The sequence below is a fragment of the Podarcis melisellensis genome (genome assembly GCF_964234715.1).
Source record: "Podarcis melisellensis genome assembly, chromosome: 16".
Classification (NCBI taxonomy): Eukaryota; Metazoa; Chordata; class Lepidosauria; order Squamata; family Lacertidae; genus Podarcis; species Podarcis melisellensis.
Window position 1 is genome coordinate 21,888,794 of NC_138533.1, and position 23,149 is coordinate 21,911,942.

A 23,149-nucleotide genomic window follows, 5' to 3' on the forward strand; every position below is an offset into this window, starting at 1 on the left:
TTGAAGACAATTTGGAGGTAGTTTTAATAATGTTTTATCTAGGCCTGAGCAAATGCAAATGCAATATATGGTATTAATTTATTAATGTACAGCAAAAACTATGCATGCACACTACAAAGAGAAATAATTTTTCAAAAAGCTTAAAATAATTGTAGTAATAATTGTATGTTTCAAACACCCCCCTTTTTTAGCCAGCGATCCATATGGAAGGGTTTAGCTAAAACAAAAGAGAAATTGTGTTAATTAAAACACTTGAAGATTCATCGCCCATCGGTATAATTGTTGTGTAAAATGTACGCTGTGGATGTGACCTCAGTTGCAGGTGGCTAACTTGTACACATTTGCAGAGCAATCCTTTTAATATATAGTCATTTGCAACAGAACATTCAATTTACAACAACAGTATCATTCTTTACATAGGTGGAAGTAATGAAGAAAGAAAAAAGTAAGTTTTAGGGTGCATCTAGTTTGTCTGGGACTTCAAAGGAGGGTGTGGGGAAAGGGAAAACCTCATACAAAAAATGGAGAAAATCACTTTGTCACTTTTGTTAACAAATTGAGTACTGTAGAAGGATACCAAATCCCCGTGTCTTTCTCCTCTCCTGGGTCAATTTTTCATCCAAGGCGAGTTGCCAAACTATTGTACCAAGTTTTAAAGGAGGGATCTTCTGCTCTTCACACAGCACTCTTATTATGGTTCTCAGTGGGGTTTAATGCTGGTCACAGGAAGTATTCATATTAGCTTTTGAGTAAACACACATAGGATTTCCTGTTACTTATCTAGAAATGTATGTGAGAAAGCATGTTGCAAGTCCAGAACCCAGTTAAGTGTGGTACTTCTCCCACTGCTTTTCATTTTACCTATTTATTTCACAAAATGCATACACTGCTTGCTTGATTGTAAAAAACAACAACCTCAGAGCAGTTTACAGAAAAGAGTAAAATCAAGAAAAATGTACAACCATGCTTTAAAGCATGCAAAAGTTAAAACACTAAAACAGATTAACATTGTTTATTGATCTGTTTTTATCAATTGCCTGGTCTGTGTTGAGCAACAGGCATTTTATATAAACTTACGGCCCAACTTAAAATGTTAACTTCTGGAATTTTACTGTGAGAGCATGGATAGTTTAAAAAAGAAGGCTCCGAAGAATGGCAGTCAGATGTCAGAAAAGAAAACATCTCATGACCAATCAGTAGCGTATGTTTACTTGGCAGTAAAAGTATTTGTTTCTATAGGATTTTCTTTCAAAGAAGTTAGTTTAGGGTTGCAGCTTTTTTCTTCTCCTCCTAACTTGAAGAGGGTAATGTTTGCTCTGCTTCAGTGAATTTCTTCATATGCATGGAGCTTTATGGAACTTTCTGGCAGAGCTCAGGCTTTGTATGCAAAAGCTGTCAAGTTCACTTCTCAACATCTTCACATAGGGCTGACCCCTGCTTGAGTTTGTGGAGATTTTCTGCCAATCTGTGGTGTTGTTGTTGTTTAGCTGTTTAGTTGTGTCCGACTCTTCGTGACCCCAAGGACCAGAGCACGCCAGGCCCTCCTGTCTTTCACTGCCTCCCGCAGTTTGGTCAAACTCATGTTCATAGCTTCGAGAACACTGTCCAACCATCTCGTCCTCTGTCGTCCCCTTCTCCTTGTGCCCTCCATCTTTCCCAACAAAAGGCTCTTTTCCAGGGAGTCTTCTCTTCTCATGAGGTGGCCAAAGTACTGGAGCCTCAGCTTCAGGATCTGTCCTTCCAGTGAGCACTCAGGGCTGATTTCCTTAAGAATGGAGAGGTTTGATCTTCTTGCAGTCCATGGGACTCTCAAGAGTCTCCTCCAGCACCATAATTCAAAAGCATCAATTCTTTGGCAATCGGCCTTCTTTATGGTACAGCTCTCAAAAAGAAATTGTGCAGGGCAGGTTATAGTGAATTAAGACAAACCAATGGTCAGCACCTGGATAAGGCAGCCTCCTACATTCTATTGTCATGTTTAATTTGATACATTTGCACCCTGCCTTGCTGTGATGCTTGAGGAGGCTTTTATTAAGAGGAACGTGCCTGTTCCCTTAAAGGTCTTGGATGTGCCAGTAGTAATTTTTCCAGTAATTACCAAAAGCAATGGAGGCACTGAACAGAGGCCTGTGGGGAGGCAGGAGAAAGGGAGGGGGGGCACTGTGTTAAAGCCAGTGGGATACTGGAGAACTGTGTTGAGATCAGAGAGTTTGCATGGAATGAATATTGGAAGGAAATTGACAGACACAGCTGCTAAGAATCTTGTTATGCTGTCTGGTGGGAACTGTGGTACATAATCACGTTCCTGCCTTTATAGCATAGAGGTCTGGATAACACAACAATAAGAAATGGCACAGTTGTTTTGAATGAGCTTGCTCTCTTGTGTGTTTAGTTTTTTTAAGTGTACAGTTCTTTTTTGTACCTCAGTGGTGTTTGTTTCTGCTGCTGAGTGGGGAATTCTTGAACAAAAAAACGTACTGATTGGCACTGCTCTGACACTCGCTGATGTTCCTGTTTCCTTAGATACCGAAGATGCAAGTGAAACTGATCTGGCCAAGCACAATGAGGAGGATTATGTAGAAATGAAGGAGCAGTAAGTATTCTCCAGGTTACAGATATATTTCCATGCCTCTTTCGTATGAGTCACATCCCAGCTCAAAGGGAGGGAGTTTTGAATGTATGTTGGTGGGGCAAAAGTGCAAAAGTATTAAGACAAAAAGATTGAAATTCACATAACATTTCCCTAAATCAAAGAGCTGTTTGCAGCAGTTGTTGTTTCTCCTTATGGCCCACCCTTCACCAAATGGTGCCAGGGTGGGTTAGAAAAAGATCACAATTAAAATAATAACATAAAACCTAATGTCAGAATAATAGAAAGCATCAGCACAGAAGAGGCCTGAGTTAAAATAATTTGTACCTTGAGCGTAGAGAAATTCTTCCCTTGATAGTCCTGTACTTCTTACTTCCATCGAATGCAGGCTTCCCCCAACCTGGTCCCTCCCTGCTGGCTGTTTTGGACCACAGCTTCCATCATCTCTGACCCTTGCCCATGCCTCATGGGAGTAGTGGTCCAAAACAGCTGCAGGGCACCAGGGTAGGGAAGACTGGTTTAGTGTTTCAAAAGCAGGCCTCAAAAGTCATAGGCCTCTTGCTCCACCACCTCCAGTGCAGTTACCAGGAGATGAGAAGCTTCTGTTTTTGAGCAACCACAGTTTACCATGTGGTCCAAACCTGAATAAATTGTTAATCTCAACAACTCTTATCGAAAGCAAGCTGATTTTACACTGGTTCTGCATTGCATATGAACTAAGTTTAACATTTCTGCTGAAACAAAATAAAAAAATTCCTTCCAGTAGCACCTTAAAGACCAACTAAGTTAGTTCTTGGTATGAGCTTTCGTGTGCATGCACACTTCTTCAGATACACTGAAACAGAAGTCACCAGACCCTTCTATATAGTGAGAAGGTGGGGAGGGGTATTACTCAGAAGGGTGGTGGGAATGGGTGATTGGCAGATAGCTGTGATGAGCCTGTTGACGACTCTTAACGACTGCAATAGGTCTTACAGGAAAAAGCAAGGGGTGAGAAGGTGAAAAATGGCTTTGTCATGTATAATGAGATAAGAATCCAATGTCTTTGTTCAGACCAGGTCTCTCCATGGTTTTAAGTTTGGTAATAAGTTGCAATTCAGCAGCTTCTCTTTCCAGTCTATTTCTGAAATTCCTTTGTAGTAGAACAGCTACTTTGAGATCTTGTATAGAATGTCCTGGGAGATTGAAGTGTTCTCCTACTGGTTTCTCTGTCTTGTGATTCCTGACATCAGGCACACGAAAGCTCATACCAAGAACTAAGTTGGTCTTTAAGGTGCTACTGGAAGGAATTATTTTATTTTATTTTGACTATGGCAGACCAACACGGCTACCTATCTATTTCTGCTGAACTTTAAGCATATCAGTGGGACTTTTTTGGACAATGTATATGCCTTCTAGATATGTAATGACTTTATGCTTCTGACTCTATTTTTTTAAGTGTTGGGTTAGTTGATGCTTCTTAATTTCTGCCTTTTGTAACATTATCTTTTCTGCAGTTAGGCATCCTGTGACATTTTGCCTGGACAATACCTTCTGGAATACAGATTAGATGCTGTTGTGGCCCACACAACTAAATTTTATTATCTGGCCCTCTGTGATCAAATGCCTTTAAGGTAGAAAGTTCTGCAGTTTGGGCTAGGAAAGGTAGCAGAGGAGGATGATACTTTCATGTATCAAGATCTTTGTGTTCTTTTTTTTTAAAAAAATAGCAAACTTTTATTGCTCCTTCACTTCAGCTCTACTTGAACTACTTAATAGAAATTTAGCAATGGGAAGAATCGGTTGAATAGGAAAGTAAAACCAGCAGTTTGTGTTCACTGGGGTATCCTTCATTAGAATATGTATTCTTTTTGCAGGATGTATCAGGATAAATTGGCATCTCTTAAGAGGCAGCTGCAGCAACTGCAAGAAGGTATGGTTTAAAAAGCATGACATGACATTTATTCACAAGAACAGTAGGCTTTACATTTAATACCCAGATCAAATAAAAACATAACATCAGAAGAGCCCAGTGGATCAGGCCAATAGCCCATTTAGTCCAACATTCTGCTTTCACAGTGGCCAACTCTATGCCTGTGGGGAAACCAGCAACAAGAGCACTCTCCCCTTCTGTAGTTTCCGGCAACTGGTATTCAGAGGCACTACTGTCTCTGACTGGAGGATAAAATGACTTGGAGTTCTCTTAAATCAGACTTTCTGGTGCATTAGGAATATAGAAAGATGCCTTATGCCAGATCTCTATATATGCCCCATCCAGCCCAGATTTGTCTGCTACCTGCTGCCTGATCATTTCATTGGAGATGGCAGGGATTGAACCCGAAATCTTCTACATGCAAAGCATGTGCTCTGTCATTGCATTAAGGTCTCTGCCATTTTCATGCAGTGCAATTGGGGAATCTTCCCTGATTTGGCATAGTGCTGAATCTTTCCTGACCAGCCTTGTGATGGTTCTCATTTTGAGATTTCAGTACTTGCATGCAGGCATCACAACTTCTCTTGTTTTTCAAGTAAAAATAAATAAATCCGCTCTTAATATATTGCTGGTTGGATTATCTGAAAAACAGAACCTGGAATGTATTGCGTTTTGCCTTAATAGTATATTATTATTATTATTATTATTATTATTATTATTATTATTATTACTACTTGAGTTTTGCTTTAAAGTGTATTATTAATCTTATTTATTAAATTTGTATACTGTCTTTCATGTGAAGATTCCAGGGCAGTTCAACAACAAAATATAAAATGAGAATAAAAAATACATAATAAAACATAAAGAAGACCAAGCCAATAACCCCCTCTCTCACAAACATATTTTAAAAGCCTTTGAATGTTAATCAGCCAAACACCTGGTTGAAGAGAAACATTTTCACCTGGCACCTAAAGATATGTAATGAAGGTGTCAGGCAAGCATCCCTGGGGAGAACATTCCACAAATGGCCATTCCACATACCCTGACCTTTTAAATATATCACTTTACCTTAATTTGGGACAGTCAGTTGACTTATTTCTACTAAGCACAAAGCTGAATGAGGAAGTGGCTTTTCCTAAACTGGATGTGTCCACTTCTCATCTGTACTTCTTAGCACCAGTACTATATAATTTTACTGAAATGGACACTGGGGATGGGGAGATGCACCAGTATGTCGATTTTGTGCCTGCTCCCCTCTTTTAAGGACTAGAAAATAGCCCATACTCTTTTTATTTCATCTGAACAATATTATGTTGCTTCTTCTTCAGCAGTGGCTTATTACTTGTGGAAAGAAAAAAATTTTAAGCTTGATCTGTAATTTTTAAGCATCAGGTTGAAGTAGGACTGCTCAGAATAGGTGGTGGTAAAACTGGTGAAGGGAATGGTCTTTTTTAAAAAAAAATGCAACTGAGGTATACAAACAAAAATATTCTGCTTTGAGATATGAGCTGCGTGATTCAAGCTGTGTACAGACACTTCTGTGAAATAACAGGAGCAATGACCTCTGTCACAAATCCTGGGCCCTAGGTCAGATCAGGCACTGATAGCTTGATAGTGAGAAAAACAGTGTAGAGTCCTTTTCAACAGTATTATGGCTCTGTCCCATTTTTTTGCAGCGGGAGGGGTTGTCGTCTGAGGTTCCGTCCAGCTCTATCATTCTGTATTTTAATCTATTGATTTCAGTGTGTTAATTTTGTATGGTTTTAATAGGTACTTTGCAGGAATATCAGAAAAGGATGAAAAAGCTGGATCAGCAATACAAGGAAAGGATACGCAATGCGGGTGAGTGAACTGCATTTCTGGTGACTTGCTTGAGGATTTCTGATCTAGGCCTAGACAAGTACATGATAATCATGCTTGAAACCCCGCTCAGTACTTTTGGGTGATCTTACTTGTGTGTGTCGCAATCTCATTCTAAAAACTTTCCACAGGGTTAGCTGTGTTTGTCTATTGCAGCAAAAACAACCGCCTGAAGCACCTTAGAGATTAATACATTTATTGTGGCGTAGGCTTTCAGTGGACTACAGTGCATTTCTCCAGACCGTTCATTTCCCTGTGCAAATGCTGTTCAACCAGTTCTGGAAGGTGTCGAGACCTCCTAAATGAGGTGTTCACACTTACTGTATTTTTCGCTCCATAAGGCGCACCAGACCATAGGGCGCACCTAGTTTTTAGGGGGGGGGAAATCAAGAAAAAAAAATCCATCTCACTGTTCTGGCTTCGGGGACAGCCTTTGAAGCCTCCGCAGAGCAGTGGGGTGAAGGCACCCCACTGCCCAGCGGAGGCTTTGCGCAGCCATCCCCAAGCTAGAACAGCGAGATGGAGCGTTGCGCAGTGCTCCGTCTCCCTGTTCTGGCTTTGGGCTTAGCCGCGCAGCCTGCATTCACTCTGTAGGATGCACACACATTTCCCCTTAATTTTTGGAGGGGAAAAAGTGCGTCTTATAGAGCGAAAAATACCATAAATGGATCTGATGAAATGGGTTATAGTCTACAGAATTTTGTGGCATAATTCATTTGTTGATCTTTACAGTGCCCCTTCTTGGGTTGATTCTGATCCTAGACACACATTTTTATAAATAATTTCTATTGATTTTCCCCCCCAATCAGACTGGCTTTTATTCTGGGGCAGGCTTATGTTCCAGCTAAGAAGAAGGGACAGCAATCAGTGTTGCTTTTCTGCAGTTGTATTAGGCATTTCAGCACAATCCCTTGTGTCTACCTGGAAGTAAATCTCCTTCATTTCAATGAGACTTCTTCCCAGCTATAGGGTTGCAAACCTAACTGTTGGCTATCTAAGATAGGAATTGTTTGGTATACGTTGCACCAAATGTCTAGTTACTTTGTCAGTGCAGCTACTGATGAAGATTAATCTGGTGCAAGCAGAAATACTTGCAAGGGCTGGTTTTGCAGCCTCTCTTAACGGCCTGTAGCTTGCCGTCATCAGAATTTTCACTCTAGGCTAACCACTCTGGGATCTTGCTAGAGTTAAATGTGCTTAGTTCAGCAAAAAAATGTAACTTATTTTCTCTCTTTCAGAGCTTTTTCTCCAGCTGGAAGTAAGTATGTGTGTATATATGTGTGTGTTTCCTTTTCTGTTGGTCGGGTTTCATTAATATATTCTGTTCCCTTTTTCAGTCATTTTGATTAGAACTTCCTTTCCTTTGCTGTAGAATGTTCAAACTATTCTGCAAATTCTGATTGACCTCTTTCTTGCCCTGAGGAGAAGCTCAGTACTGAGGGTGCATGAATCCCAAGTCATTTGAGAATAGTTATTTCCATCCTTTATTAGGTTGTGCCATTGGTTTTGCAGCACACATGTAAATGGTGTTTTAAAACAGGCAGACACCATATACTTGTGAAAGGGAGGAAGTTCCACTCAAGTGAGGCTGCCTGATACTTAAGAATTAAGAGGGCCACAGGTTCCTGTAGAAGGTAGGGGGCTATGTATCCAACTTTACAGATGCTGGGATAGATAGACCTTTGACCTTACCAATCAGGGCTCATGCTTGCTTTCCGTATGGTGACAAGTCACATGAGCAGTGTCATTGCACAGTTTGGGAAAGCCTGTGAGATTTGTCAAGTGTAACTTCCGACTCCGCAGCTTCTCAGTCTGGTGACCCCGAGCACAGTGGTTCCCCTAGCAGCACCTATGCGTACCTGATGTGGTTCTGCCCTGTAGATGACTCCCTGTTTTCTTTTGGGCTTGACTCAGACAGAGCAGGTGGAACGGAATTACATCAAGGAGAAGAAAGCGGCCGTGAAGGAATTTGAAGATAAAAAAATTGAGCTCAAGGAAAACTTGATTGCCGAGTTGGAAGAGAAGAAGAAAATGATAGAGAGCGAGAAGCTAACTATGGAGCTAACAGGAGGTAAATACAAAATAATAAAATAAAGCCAGCATCTCTCTTTGGGGAAGAGGCCATATAAATGTAAAATTTTATTGTCGTAATCTGCCTAGGGAGCTTATGGTGAAGGGCAGGTAAGAAATCTTATAAATGAATCAGTCAATCAATATATTATATATTTGTAACCAGAAGTTCAGTCCCTGGTATCTTTAGTTTAAAAAGGATCAGGTAGCTGTTGGCATTGTAAACCTACTTCTGCCTGGGACCTAGAGGAAAATGCATTATTGGATGAATTAGGTGAGAGAAGGGGAAATGCCTCTCTAAACACATGCAAGCACTGTTTGCAAAAAAAAGTACCTTTAGGACAGGGACTGTGGCTCAGTGGTAGAGCATGTTCTTTGCATGCAGAAGTCCCCAGGTTCAATCCCTGGCATCTCCAGGTAGGGCTGAAAAATGACTCCCTGTCTCAAACCCTGGACGGCCGCAGCTGGTCACAGTAGATATTACTGAGTTAGATGGGCCAATGGCCTGACTTTGTATAAGGTAACTTCTGGTGTTCTTACAAAAGCTGCTGTCAGTGAAGAGAAGGCATTTTAATGAGCTAGAAGACTCTGATTAGAAAGCAGTGACCTGTGTCCCTAAGCCTGCTTACTCAAAAGCAAATGCCGCTCATTTCATTGGAATTTTACTAACAGCATAGGATTGCAGCTTTTACCACTGAATCCCGATTGCGCGTTTGCACCATGCATACAGTTTGTAGGTACTATTTAGTGAGTACAATTAAGGATACACTTGTATATTTCTCAAATTAGGGGCAGAGTCACAGGCTGAGTCTTTGCATGAAAGAAAGAGCCCCCCCAAAGGAAAAGATTAATGTGGAAAAGCACAGTTCTTTTTTCTCTTACTCTGTTTTTTAAAAATCAATCTGTGGACCTTATGAAAAAAACTGTCCTTCCTTCTTCAGACTCCATGGAAGTGAAGCCCATCATGACAAGGAAATTGCGGAGGCGGCCAAACGACCCCGTTCCCATCCCTGACAAAAGGCGGAAGCCGGCTCCTGATATCCTTTGACCAGCTACCTGGTGCACAAGCTTTCCTTGAAAAGAGAGCTTATCGGTTGGCAAATCTTCCCTTGCAATGTGCAGCTGCACAGCATACTGGCTGACAATCAGCAAGGCCCAATGCGCCTGGCCATTGCACCATAGCTCTTTATGCAGGAGATCCCAAGTTCAGCCTCTGACATGTCTAGTTAATGAGCATTAAGTAGCAGGTGATGGGGGAAAGATGCTCTGCCTGAAATTATGGAGAGCTGCTGCCAGTCGGAGCAGGCAACGCTAGGCTTGGAGGACATTAGCTTGGCCCACTGTAAGACAGCTTCCTATGTTCCTCTCCAAATGGGTGGGCAGGAAGTAGATCAGGTATCAGTGGCTGCTATGCTCCCGGTTATCCCGGGGCACTGTTGCTCCTCCCTTTTGTTTCAGAGCAGGGCCTTTGCTTGGTTCTGTTCACTGGGTCCACACCCCCTTGGCTCAGTCCTGCCTGCTTCAAGACGATGGGGATTTTCTGGGGTTCTGCCCCTGTGAACAGTTCCGTATAGTGCTAGCAGCCAGAGTCGGCCTTTCCTGCTTAATAGTTCGCCTACAATATGCCCCGCAAAGGAGAGACCCAGAAGTAGCCACAAAGAGGGGCGTCTCTCCTGGGCTAAGTTCTGCCCAGGAGATTCAAGCCGCATTTTTGTACATGGTTCCAAAGTTACTTCCCCCTTAATTTGGATTACCTCAGCTAAATTACCTGCTAACAGACGAACAGATAATGGAGGATCTGAGGATTCTCAATAAGGTAAGTGCTTAGTGTAGATTGGATGTGATTTACTTTTATTCATTTATTCAGACAAACCCCTCCTTTTTTGCCATGGCACTCAAGATGGCTTACATGGTTCTCCCCCTCTTCATTTAATCCCAACAAAAACCCTGGGAGGGAGGTTGGGCTGAGAGAGAGCGATTGGCCTATTGTCACCCAATGAGCTTTATGGCTGAGTGGGGATTTGAACCCTGTTGCCCCAGGTCCTAGCCTGACACTTAACCATTGCACCACACTGGCTCTCAAGGCTGCATTCCTTTCTGGGCAACCTTTGGGGGTGGGAGGTGGTGGCATAGGCCAGTGGTAGGTGTGGTCAAAGGCAAAAGTGGGTGGAGCAATGAATGTAAATTTTGGATCATTACAGTACAGTACAGCAAGCTCACATGCCCTTCTCCACCCTCCATCCTGACAAGCAAGAAGCATAATCTCAGTTGAAGGACGTGTACTAGTCAGGTAAAACACTTGAGGAGGGTGCAAAGCAAGGACAGTGAGGGTAGTGGCCTGAGCCTGAGTCCCAAGGGTTGCTAAAGAGAATGTCCAAGGTGAATGGACATTATCTCTTGGTTGTCAGAAGAGCAGGCCAGTATCCCCTGTCGTATCTCGACATCAGTGCTGCCAAACACTGCTCACAGCTCTTGGTTTTTCTCGGTTCCCAAGAAAAAAATGGGTACCAGAGAGCCCCCTAAGACCTAAAATGTAGAAGGAGCCAGAAATTCTGGGCAGAGACTTTAAAGGCAATGTGGAAGCCAGTAGACAGGAGGCTTTCTGGCTACAGTCAGCCTGCCTCAAACCCTGTCCTTAGGGGTAGAGAGTCGCTGTACCTTAGACTGAGCATGACTGGCTGGTGGATTAGTGAGGCATATTACCAGAGGTAGAACATTTAAAAAAAATTAAATGCACTACTGAATTAATATTAGAATATTAATAATAATACAGTGGTACCTCTGCTTACGTACCCCTCTGGTTATGAAAACTTCGGGATGCGTAAGCAGCCAACCCGGAAGCATTTTTCCGGGGTTTTGCCACATGCGCAGAAGCGCTCTACTGCTGTAGTGGTCTCTCCAGTTGTGAAAACCTCAGGATCCAGCTGGGCCTCCGGAACGGATCCCATACGCAACCGGAGGTACCACTGTACTGATATTAATTCTGTACTACATTCATTTTTAAAAATGTTTTATGTTAGTGAAAACTGTGCTGATATTTTGTGAGAGGGCAGCATAAAAATCCTTTTAATAAATAAATGTATCCAAAGATTTGCAGCCCAAAATGAAATAACACTGGTCATGATGCCAATCAGAATAGATTATTAGTAATTTAATACTTGAATTGCTTCCCATGAGGCATTCTGAAGTGATTTACAACTTAATACAAAAATCTATGAAAGTTACAAACATAAGAGTTGCACATCTAAAAAGATTATTTTTAAAAAGCAACTGTGTATGTACTGCAGGCAACTCCCCATTTACACATGTTCAATGCACACTCGCATCCCCACAAACCCGGAAGTGGCATGAGAAGGGGCAAAAACGGCCCTAAAAGAGTGCAGAAATGGCACGAAAACAGCATCTAGCAGTCCCAATAGCCTTTGCAAGTGTAATCCCAGGAGCCCTTGCACTGATCTTTGAGTCCTGTGGAGATTTGGAGTTTGGGCAAGGAGGTTTGGAGACAATGATTGTCGCGTTTGATTTTTTAATGGTGTTCCCAATATATGCAATTTCTCTTAAATGAGCAGTACCTCAGAACATAACCCCCGCATAAATGGGGAGTTGCCTGTATATATATATAGCATCATTTCAACCTAATTCAGATTAATTACTATTAATGATTTTTAAGTTTCCTTGAAAATGACCATCTTAAGACCGTGTACAATAAGAATAATTAAAAGCTGTTAAACACACAAAGACAACAAATACATTTAAAGCAGAACCAAAACCATGCAAAGCAGACATTCATGGTAAAGCATCATTTATCTAGATGGGGAAACCTGTTGGAACAAAAACGTCTTCAGCTGTTCTCTGCTCCACAGAGTGGAGGCAGCCACACTAAAAGCCTGCTGTGGGTTATTGCGGAGCGGGCATCTGAGGTCTTTGGAACTTGCCAGCTGGGAATAAAGATCCCCATTCAGAAGACATGTTGGCCTTCATGAAATGTTCTGTTAGGTCAGTTATTTCTCTTCCGGTTTATGTTCTTGTAGGGAATCACTAAAACAGCTTTCTTGTTTTTCCTTTTTATAGCTCAAATCACCTAAACGGCCAGGTAAGTGGCATCCCCACCCCAATAAGGTTTCCTAGTGTGTTCAAAAAATGGCTTAGGAGATAGGAAGGTGTGTAACTGAGTGGTGGAGCCCCTGCCTTTCGGGCAGAAGGTCTCAAGCTCAACCTGCGGCATCTGTGGCTAAAAGGATGCCCAGCAGTAAGGGATGGTGGAAGTACTTCTGCTTGAGACCCAGAAGAGCTTTTGCTGGTCAGAGAAGGTAAAACTGGGCTGGATGATGAAATAACGTGGCCTGATCTAAAGTAGCCTTCTGCATTGTTATTGTAGACTGCTTTATGCTAGAGTAGGGTTATAATTTTAATGGGTCCAGATTTGAGTATAGCTAATGACCTTTGAAAAGCTGAGAAGTAGCAGAATGCTTGGATGAGTGTTGCTATCAGAAAAACTTTCTTTTGCTGTTTTGACTGGAACTCTGGCATCTCCCAGTCCTAACAGGTCCCCCAAAATTCACAGCTATGCGGAGGGGAGAAACAGAAACTCAAAACTGGGAAGGAGCCAGAGTTCAGTGTAGCCATTCCTAACTGTGTCTTGCAGACATTTTGGACTGCGACCCTCATTCACTTCAGCCAACATAGCCTGATGGTCAGAGATAATGGGCCGTCCAGCAAATACCTGGCGGGCCCTGGGCTCCCTGCCCCTGCTCTAAACCTTGCGCTATGCTGGATCCCTAGAATTTGTAGGGTTCTGCATTTGTAGGGTTCTGAGAACCCTGGGGAGCAGCTCTTAATCTAAGTAGATAATACAGGGCATGGGCAGTCAGATGCGGTTGGAGTTACAGCTCACATCAGCCCCAGTCAGTGTTCAGGGTTGATGGAAGATGAATTTCACCAACATCTGGAGGAGCACCAAAACAGCTCAGGCCAACCTGGTGCTCTTCAGATGTTTGGGAATGTTAACTCCCATGAGCTGCAGCTAGCACAGCTGTTTGGCTGGGGCTGATGGGAGTTGTAGCCCAAAAACATCTGGAGGGTGCCCAGTTGACAAAAGCTGAGCTAGATTGCCCAGTGGTTTGACTCTCTGCAAGGTAGACCTGCACAAGTCAAACCGGATCTCTGCCTGTGTGCTCTGCTCACAAAGCTTAATACTTTTACCTCCCACTGTTGGCTTAAAGTCCCAGCAATCTCTCAGTGTTGCCTGAATCGTAAGCTGTTGCGTAGGGGTTAGACTGTGTATAGAGTTCACTCTTCTATTCCAGCATCTCCTTCGTCACCAGAACACCTGCCGGCCACGCCTGCCGAATCCCCAGCACAGCGGTTTGAGGCAAGGATAGAAGATGGCAAATTGTACTACGATAAAAGATGGTAAGGCTCGGTGTGGGGAGGTGGGGTCTGTTCTCATGTCATGGCCTTCTGAGCTTTAGAAATGGTCAGGATCAAAGGATAGAAAGGGCCAAAGAAGGAGCAATTTCATGGAGGAACATCCAGGAGCCGTACCCCTTCTACGTACAGTGTTGGAAGGGTTGTATCACAGTGGTCAGAGCATCTGTTGTGGCTTCAGAAGGTCCCAGGTCCAGTCTCCAACATCTCCAAGTGGGATGGGAGAGTCTCCTGTCCAAAACCCTGGAGAACCACTGGCTTGACTTGGTGTAAGCCAGGCATAGGCAAACTCGGCCCTCCAGATGTTTTGGGACTACAAATCCCATCATCCCTAGCTAACAGGACCAGTGGTCAGGAGTGATGCCTATGCCTGGTGTAAGTCAACTTCCTAGGTTTCTTTCAGGGCGAAGTGGAAAATGGCCTCTCAGAAATTCTCCATCCTATTTGCGCATGGTGAAATTTGGAGGGGAAAGGAGTGGAATTCTTCAATAGTTTTGAGGTGCCCCCCCAAAAAGAGAGTTCTCACCTGAGAAAATTGACTTTGCTAACATGGAATTAAGCTCAGTTGTTGGTTCATACTCAATGCAGTGTTGACTGGGGCCCCTTGAGACTGGTAGGCTGGAAGGCAGGGAGACCAACAGTAGGTGGCGCCAGAGTCAATAATAGGGCAGAGCTGACTAATTCTGGTTTTCTTCCCATCCTCCTTGCTCAGTTCTACAAGGGTTCACTTCCCAAAAATTTAAACCAAATATTATTAAGGCAGGATGAACAACTGAGCTACTTCATTCACAGTCTGAAGAGGTCGGGGTGGGGCATATAATTGAATATGATTTTTTTGGTGGGGGTGGGAATTCTCCCAGCACTTCAAGAAGACTTGTAAAGAATTATCAGAAAATGTTTTTCCAGATAATGGTTGGCCTAGCCCTAAGACATGTAAAGGCTTTAAACTTCTACCAGGGGGTACTGCACTCCTCTGCGGGGTACTGCACGCCTCTGCATCTCTCATCTTACTCCCCGTTTCCCTCTCACCTGCTTCCAACAAGCAGGATTTTTTTCTTTTTCTGTTTTTTTCTGACCACAGTGCTTAATAACCAGAAGGTGTAGGGTAGATCTGATTCTTTGCATTACCCAATCAGTGACTGGAGTGCATTGCAGACTTATGTGCCTTTAGTCAGGCCATCAAAGGCCATAAAACCTTTCCAACAAGGGTAGGGAACCTTTCTGCAGCCCAAGGGCCACATTCACATCTGGATAGCCTCCCGAGGGCAACACGCAGAAGTTGGGGCCAGAGGCAAAAATGGACTGAGCGATTAATGTAAATTTTATCTCTGTACAGTAGGCTAGTTTCTATACTTGCACACCCCTCTTTATCCTCCATTCAGACAGGAGTAATCATATTCTGCTGTTTCTCCAGCGGCACCAATGCTTCCCTGAATACCACTTGCTGGAAACCGCAAGAGAGGAGAGTGTTATTGTGCTTGAGTCCTGCTCGTGCATTTCTCACAGACATAGTCAGCCACTGTGAGAATAGGATGCTGGTCTAGGTAGGCCACTAGCCTGTTCCAGTAGCCAGGCTATTCCTGTGTTCTTATAGTCAGCTCAGTGGTAGAACACATGGCAGCCATATCCTCATAGCATAGCAATCAGCAGCTTCTAACCCGGAGGGTTATGTTCTTCCACTTTTAGAGGCAGTAATGTGTCTGAATACCAGGTGTTGGAAATTGCCAAAGGGGAGAATCACTCTTGCACTCGGATCCTGTTTGTGGGCTTCCCATAGGGGCAAGTTGTCGTGAGAGCAGTATTCTGGACTATATTGGCCATTGGCCTGATCCAGACTCTCATGTTCTTAAAAAAAAATCCCCTTACAATTCATAATAATATCTAACAATAAAATGCAAATGCGTAATCCCAATAACATCCAACAATAACATACCTCTGTAGTTGAATCCTGACCCCAACGAAAGCTCCACTCTGGTAGTCTCTAGGCCCAGGCATAGGCAAACTCGGCCCTCCAGATGTTTTTTGGACTACAATTCCCATCATCCCTGACCACTGGTCCTGCTAGCTAAGGATGATGGGATTTGTAGTCCCAAAGCATCTGGAGGGCCGAGTTTGCCTTTGTCTGCTCTAGGCAGCCTGCTTTTCCAGATTTGCAGTAAGGTGGTCCCTGTCGCTTTGAACAATAGCACCAGCTGTTGTAGCTGGAGTTGGTTGGGGCCCTGCCCTTCCAGGTTTGGTGGAAACAGGTCAGCCAAGCAGGTCTCACAGGGACTCGCAGCAAGAGGCACTTGTTGCAATTCCAGGATGTGTTCAAACCAGGTGAAAACACCCGGGCTGTAAAACAGGGCCAGTGAGGTGTGTAGCTTGGCAAGTGTTCAAGGGACAAAGGGGGGGGGGCTGCAATCAGACTCAAGCTTCATGCTTACTGAACAGCACTTCAAGGGCCACTTAACTCCAAGAGTAACAGCACTGCCAACTGAACACGTAAGACAGGTTGCAATGAGAGTTTGTACATTGCCAAATCTGGTCTTGCCCCAGTGATGACAGGCACCTCGATTCCACCCTCCCAGGAAGCTGTCAACAAGGGGGGGGGCATTGGCCATCTTTGGGGTTTCTAACGTGCTGCCCTCCAGATGTTATTATCGTTTATTCATTAATTGTCTTTGAAGAATATTCCCAGGGAGATTTACATATAAGTTAGCTTGGAAACAGCAAAAGCAAGGATAAAACTGAGTAGACTGCCTGGTAAAAGGCCCATTTATCCAGCCGGGGAAAGCCCTTCAGTTGCTTCTGCAAAATGCAGGCAGCGGGCAGCCACATAGGAAGCCCAGCTCCCGAGTTACTGCAGAGTTATTAAGACTCCAGCTCTCATCATTCCTGGCCATTGGCCTGTGCTGGCTGGGGCTGATGGGAGTCCTGCAGCATCTGGAATCATCACATTGGAAGGCATCTAAAATGATCACCAATCCACTAACACAGGGGTGGCCAACTCCCGAGAGACTGTGATCTCCTTTCAAAATTAAAATCTGGCAGTGATCTACCCCCATTTTTTAGGGGTTCAGGTCAAAGTTACAACAGAAGTTCTGGAACACTACATTTTCCCCAAAAAAATCTTTATTGAAACTTAACATATACAGTGGTATCTCGGGCTACATACACTTCAGGTTACAGACTCCACTAACCCAGAAATAGTGCTTCAGGTTAAGAACAGTTTCATGTTAAGTACGGACCTCCGGAACGAAATAAGTACTTAATCTGAGGTACCACTGTATAGATAATAACCAAAATTTCCAATGATTCCCTCACATAAAATATAATATCTAAAGTACAACAGCTGCATAATTATACTCTTAATTATAAAACCCACCAGCCACCCTCTACTTCCCTCCACAGCAATTCAACTTCTTTATATTTCTTTCTACCTCTTTTTCCTTACATTCTATAATAAATTATTTTTGTTAAATTCTGATTTTTCCTTCTTTCTTTATTGGTTTTGTTATTGCTTACATTTTTTATTCTAAGCCTATTAGCACGTCATTTTTAGAACAATATTTTGACATACAATCTTCGAAATACTTCCACTCCATTCTTAACTTTTTAACACCAATAAAGGGAGAGTGGATTTGTAAATTAAGTGAGTGTATAGACTTGGAACACTACATTTTTTATTCTCATTCTCAGAAGCGTTTTTGCCACAAGGTGGCAGAATGAGATCAGAAATTATTTTCCATGAGAGGAGGCTTGGGAGGAAATGGTTGGCTTGTTTTTAGCAGTAATGTGCCTTTTAGAGACCACCCCTTTATGTAAGAATCCATACTGGTCTGCAGAATATAGCAGGGCTCCCAAATATAGCAGCAGCTCCCAAATTATTTCATTGAGCTCATCCAACAATAGACATAGGGTGTCCTTGGGAACATATTACTGACTTCACCCCCTAGCCTGGAAATGTAACCCTTCCCCCCCTCCCGACTCATTGTTGGCCTGGTGAGTCCCTTGCAAATCTCCATAGATCTGCTGTGCTAATCCTGTTTTTTCCTAATTGGATCTCTTCTCTGAAAAGCGTCGTCTGTTGAAGTAAATGCACCTCCAAGAATGGAGGAAGAGGATCTGGTTTCTGATAATGTCCGGCTCCTGTAAATTGCAGTGTTTTTCACACCAAGCCTTATGACCCCTTGATTCTTAGTCATGGCCTAAGAATGGCATTCTCTCTGGCCTCAAATGACCCCCATCACTATTTCCACCCAAGACTCTAGGGAGCTTTGGACCTGTTTCTGGGACAGCATCCCTCTGAGCCACCCAGAAAGCCATTTTTTAAAAACTGCAGGGAGGTTTTGAAGTGCTTCGTGGGTGCCAAGGAAGTCTGGTGTTGGAAGGCGAGGGGAAGTATAAAAAAACACACCCAGATTTGGGTGCATCTGAAGCAGTTCTTTAGATTTTAGCTAGCCAGTTTGCTCAAAATAAGTCCTATTGAAAAAGGATAGTGCTGGGTTTGTTTATTAGGAATTTTTCATTAGAGAAAAAAAATACTGCTATACAAGACTCAAAATATGCAACAGGAACAAGTAAAACATAAGGAAAGAAACTACAAAGGAATAATACAGAAAAATAAATAAAATTGAATCTTAATAGTGAAGCTATGCATATTGAAATCACAGAGCTAGAGAAATAATATATTTTTGAGAAGGCCATCTATTGCCAAATCCAGAAAGATGTTAGTAGCAAGGGGAAAAGAGATGTAGATGGAGGACACATTTTGAGATGGTTGTGGCCACAAATGCTTAGGTAATAAATAATACCAGAAAGTTTTCTCTTTTTCAGGAGGTTGAATCCCCTCTCCGCCAGTTGTTAAATATATAACAAGCAGGTGCCAAACAGAAAGAAACATAAGTTTTGCTCTATTTATTTGACTCACAGCTGCTAATTTTTCTGACAGTGTAAGTTGGGGAGGGTTTCTGCTGTCAGATTTAAGACCTTTAAAAAAAGAAGTGACGATATAACTGAAGGTGCCCCAAACAGTAATTTTTGGGGGAGGAAGGAGGGCAATGTCTAGCTGAACAGATCCACTAGTGCAAGAATTTCCATGAGTACAATGGGACTTCTGCCCCCCTCCTCCTCTCCCATTTATAGCTCCCTTCTTCTCCAAGGAGCTCAAGGTGGTATTCATAGCTCTCCTCATTTTATCCTCACAACACCACTGTGAAGGCAGGGCTAAGTGTGAGAAAGCGACTGACCCAAGATCACACAGTGAGCTTCATGGCTGGGTGGGGATTTGAACTCTGGTCTCCCAGGTCCCAGTCCCACACGCTAACCACTACGCCTCACTGGCTTGCTTTGCTCTGGAAGGTTGAGGGAACCCTAAACAGGATTTAGGGAAGCCCAGGCAGGTGTGCGAGGAGAAGGAGGAGGAGGGGAGTAGCTTTGCAAAGCCGAAAGCCCTTTCTCTCACAGTGCTATTTAGCTGGATCCCACTCTGCCTAATCCTTTGCAGTGAAATTTAATTAAAACCTTCAGCATTAGTGTACCTGCCATATGGGCGATTGTCTGAACTCATCAGCTAATTAGCGTTGAAGGGGGTTTCAGTCATCCCAGTCGCATACCGTACTTTCTCCCATTCGAGACTTGGCTCCTTAAACCGAATAGGCTCCTTGCCTGCTCCGTGCTGGAAGCCAGCCTTGATCTCATTCGAGGAAAGTTTTCTATGAGATTGCCTGCAGATAGAAGACCCAACCCACATGCCTTATTTAAGCTGGGCGGTGAATGGGTCCGTACAAGGGAAGGGCCGTAGCTCAGGGGTAGAGCATCTGCTTTGCATGCAGAAGGTCCCTGGTTCAGTCCCCGGCAACTTGTCTGAAAGCCTGGAAGATAGCTGCTGCCAGTCAGTGTTGACAACACTGATCTAGATGGAGCAGTGGTCTGCCTGAGTGGAAGGCAGCTTTCTACCTACCAGGGGGAAACACGGCATTGTCTTCCAAGAAGCTCAGTGGGGGGGGAGCGCATGTGGGGCATCTTCATGTGCTCACCAGACCCCCTGCAAGGTAGGCTTATGGCTAAGGAAAATGCCCGACCACCGTGGCTGAACAGGGCATCAAAATGTTGAGTCAAATACTCTCTGCCCCAGCGCACTGGCTTTCCATGCCCCCAGGATGGTATATATGTGTGTCTCGATTTCACCTTGCTGTTAATGGCTTGATTTCCTTCCGAGTGTCACTGTTGGCCCTTTTCCTTCCCCTTTCCTAGCATTCCTATTCCTCAAGATCAACACTGCACTCCCCCACCCTTTGCTGTAAGATTTCTTTTTTGGTTATTGATTGTAATGATGCCTCAGCAGGGTAGTTAATATTTTAAAAATAACTTCTTGGTGTGGGAGGACAACATTTTGAGTGCATATTAAAATCTGTCAAGTGTCAAAATGGAATGAAACGTCAGCTTGAGAATTGAATGCTCCCTCTTTTCTATATTCCTTCTGTCCTCCTTTCTTCCTATCCTCCCTTCCTTCCTCCTGATGGCAAAAGAATGGCTGTTTAAAGCTAGGCATAGGCATCCCTGTGACCTTTTTATTCGTATTTGACAGGTTTCTTCCTTGCAAAAGTGTGAAAGCAGAGCATATAGCCTTTGTCCTCCACAGATTTGCCTAACCTTTTAAAGCCTCCAACCTAGATGGCTTTAGAAGAGGATTAGGCCAATTCATGTAGGAGAAAGCTCTCTCTCATGGTGGCTATGCTCTGCCTCCGTGGTTGGAGGCAGAAATGTTTCTGAATATCAGCTGCTGGAAAACACAGGAGGGGAGAGGGCTCTTATGCTCGGATCCTGCATGAGGGTTTCTTACAGGCTTCTGATGGTCAGCTGCTGTGAGAACAGGATGGAGAACTGGATGGGCCATTGGCCTGATCCAGCAAACTCTTTGTAATTAAAAAGGTGGCTTGGTGGCTGAAATGCAGACTGTGCAGGAACTCGGGTCCACTTTTTCACCAGCCTGTCCCCCCCCCCCCCAATTTATAGCAAGCACGCTCTGTTTGCTCTGTGGTAACGTGGCTGCTGGAAATCGTGCGCTATTGTGACATGGTTGGAGAAGAAATAGAATGTAAAAGTTGTCCATCAAACGATGAGCGCATAGATCGTGTGTAGATTTGAGTGATGTCTTTTCTCTCCGCCCACACCTTTTCATAACACCAGAATCGGGGGCTAAATGAGATAAGTCTTCGTTTTGCACAATTAGCAATTGCATCAGTGGCTTTAAAAAGCAGGTTGCAGGTGCAAGGGATCCTATTGGGATAGTTGTAGCGGGACTTCAATTCTCTCTCTCTCTCTCTCTCTCTCTCTCTCTCACACACACACACACACACACACACACACGACACACTTTAGGCCTGGTCCAGATTGCGGGAGATCTTACATTACTTTTAAAATACCGATTCACATTGTTAATCCTGTGTCTGGCACCACACCGCATTTTGCCCTCGGACACGACATTAAATAGAACTCTGATGGATTCAACACAGATGGTGTAAACTATGCAGAGAGGGTCTTTTCATTGGTTTCTGCCCCCTTCCCGCTTTGTAGAATGCTGCCCTCAGGAAGCTCACCTAGCACCTGTGTTAATTGCATTTCAGCACCCAGCAAAGGAGATCCTTTTCCCTCAGGCCTTTTAAGAAGCTTTTAAGAGATCTTTTAAACTACTTAATGAATTTTTATTATTTTGCTCCCTATTATAAATTGATGGTGGAGTGCGGGGGCGGCAGGTTCAAATTAACTGTTTGACTGATTTCTTTGTTGATTATTAGTCGCCTGTTGGTTTGTTATTTCATGTTTTATTGTTCGTGGCCTAGAGGCTGCAGTGTTTGGATCACTGAGAAATTTAATAAAGATTTTTTTCCCCACAGCATGCAATAAACACATGGATTTGGTTTCTGGACAATCCACCATTTCCCCTTTTGAATATGAGGCTCTGTTGAACTCCAGTTTGGGTCCTATATTGAACTCCTGTAGTTTTTCTTGCATATAATTAAAAAATACAGTATATATATATAGCACATACAGATTATCTGATAACCCCAATTTTCCCATTTCTCTCCCCACATCTAGTCTGCATTTATAAGCCCCTTTGCTAATGACTACATTTCATCAGTATTCCCTGCAGTGAAGAGCACACTGGCTGTCATTAAACATTAAAAAGCAGAAGCCATAATAAATTTGAAGCAGGAGAAAGCAGCCGGTGTAGTCTGTGGAATGCTGTTGTGTTTATACATTTGAAGAATTCTTGAATGCTAAACCACAGTTTAGAGAGGGGAATGAGTCAACTGCTTTGCTCATAGTTTGCAGACAAAGGGCATTATTGCATTTGCACCACAGTACACTATCAAAAGCTTTTTGTGTTATGGCCAGGTTTGAGCTTGGCAGTCATAATAAGCTGGAGCAAAGTCTTCACCCTGTTGCATCCGTTCTGCCCTTCTTCTGAGTTGTTAGTTGTGCCTCTGAATGAGGTAGTCTTGCACCCAGAACACTTAAAAATTATTAGTATTTCTTTATTACCCGTTCCCAGGGTGGGCCGCAACAATTTGAAATACAACATTAAAATCAAATGACAATCGCAAAAGTGGGAGAGGCCCCTAAAAATACGAAATCTCAAGTGTCAAGGCATAAATAATAGTTGTTAAGGTCAAAGCAAAATGAGTGGGTTTGTGATGACGGTGGTAACCAATCTGGTGGCCCATAATCCCTGACCATTGACCTTGCTGGCTGGGCACGATGGGAGTTTAGAGTCCAGCAACATTTGCAAGGCACGACATCAACTGCCCCTGGATTAAAATGTTCCTTTTTCGGAAGACAAGTGGCTCATTCTCATTTGCAGGGAGTAGGGGACAGAGGATAGTTTTTGTAAGCTGGGATCTTGGGCTGTCTCAGAGTGTCAAGTAGACTCACAGTTCTTAACCTTTACTTGCAGGTATCACAAAAGCCAGGCTATTTATCTGGAGTCGAAAGAGAACACCAAAATTAGCTGTGTGATCAGTTCCGTGGGAGCCAATGAGGTAAGCTCAGGTCTTCAGTGAGTTTTGCAGGCAGTTGCCAGGTTTGAAGCTCTAAGGGGTTGGCAGTCAATGGGGCTGTGGACTGTGACACAATATTATTCAATTTATTGCCTCTGGCTATGTACACCTCCCCCCCCCCCCCGAATTCTGGAAACACTAGTTTGTTACAGGTGCTCGGAATTGCAGCTCTATGGGGTAAACTATAGTTCTCAGAATTCTTTACCGGGCGGCGGCACTGTGCTTTAAATTATGGTATGCACACAA

At 43.4% G+C, this 23,149-nt stretch overlaps 1 protein-coding gene across 1 annotated transcript in view; it reads left to right on the plus strand.

Moving 5' to 3' along the window:
* SUDS3 (SDS3 homolog, SIN3A corepressor complex component) overlaps positions 1-23,149 on the plus strand; it is a 30,821-nt gene that overhangs the window by 1,277 nt on the left and 6,395 nt on the right. Inside the window, exons 2-11 of the mRNA XM_081892640.1 lie at positions 2,524-2,593; positions 4,447-4,502; positions 6,273-6,344; positions 7,601-7,620; positions 8,277-8,433; positions 9,374-9,471; positions 10,192-10,248; positions 12,504-12,525; positions 13,739-13,844; positions 22,801-22,885. Coding sequence (XP_081748766.1) covers positions 2,524-2,593; positions 4,447-4,502; positions 6,273-6,344; positions 7,601-7,620; positions 8,277-8,433; positions 9,374-9,471; positions 10,192-10,248; positions 12,504-12,525; positions 13,739-13,844; positions 22,801-22,885 — 743 coding nt within the window. The remainder of the gene's footprint in view (positions 1-2,523; positions 2,594-4,446; positions 4,503-6,272; positions 6,345-7,600; positions 7,621-8,276; positions 8,434-9,373; positions 9,472-10,191; positions 10,249-12,503; positions 12,526-13,738; positions 13,845-22,800; positions 22,886-23,149) is intronic.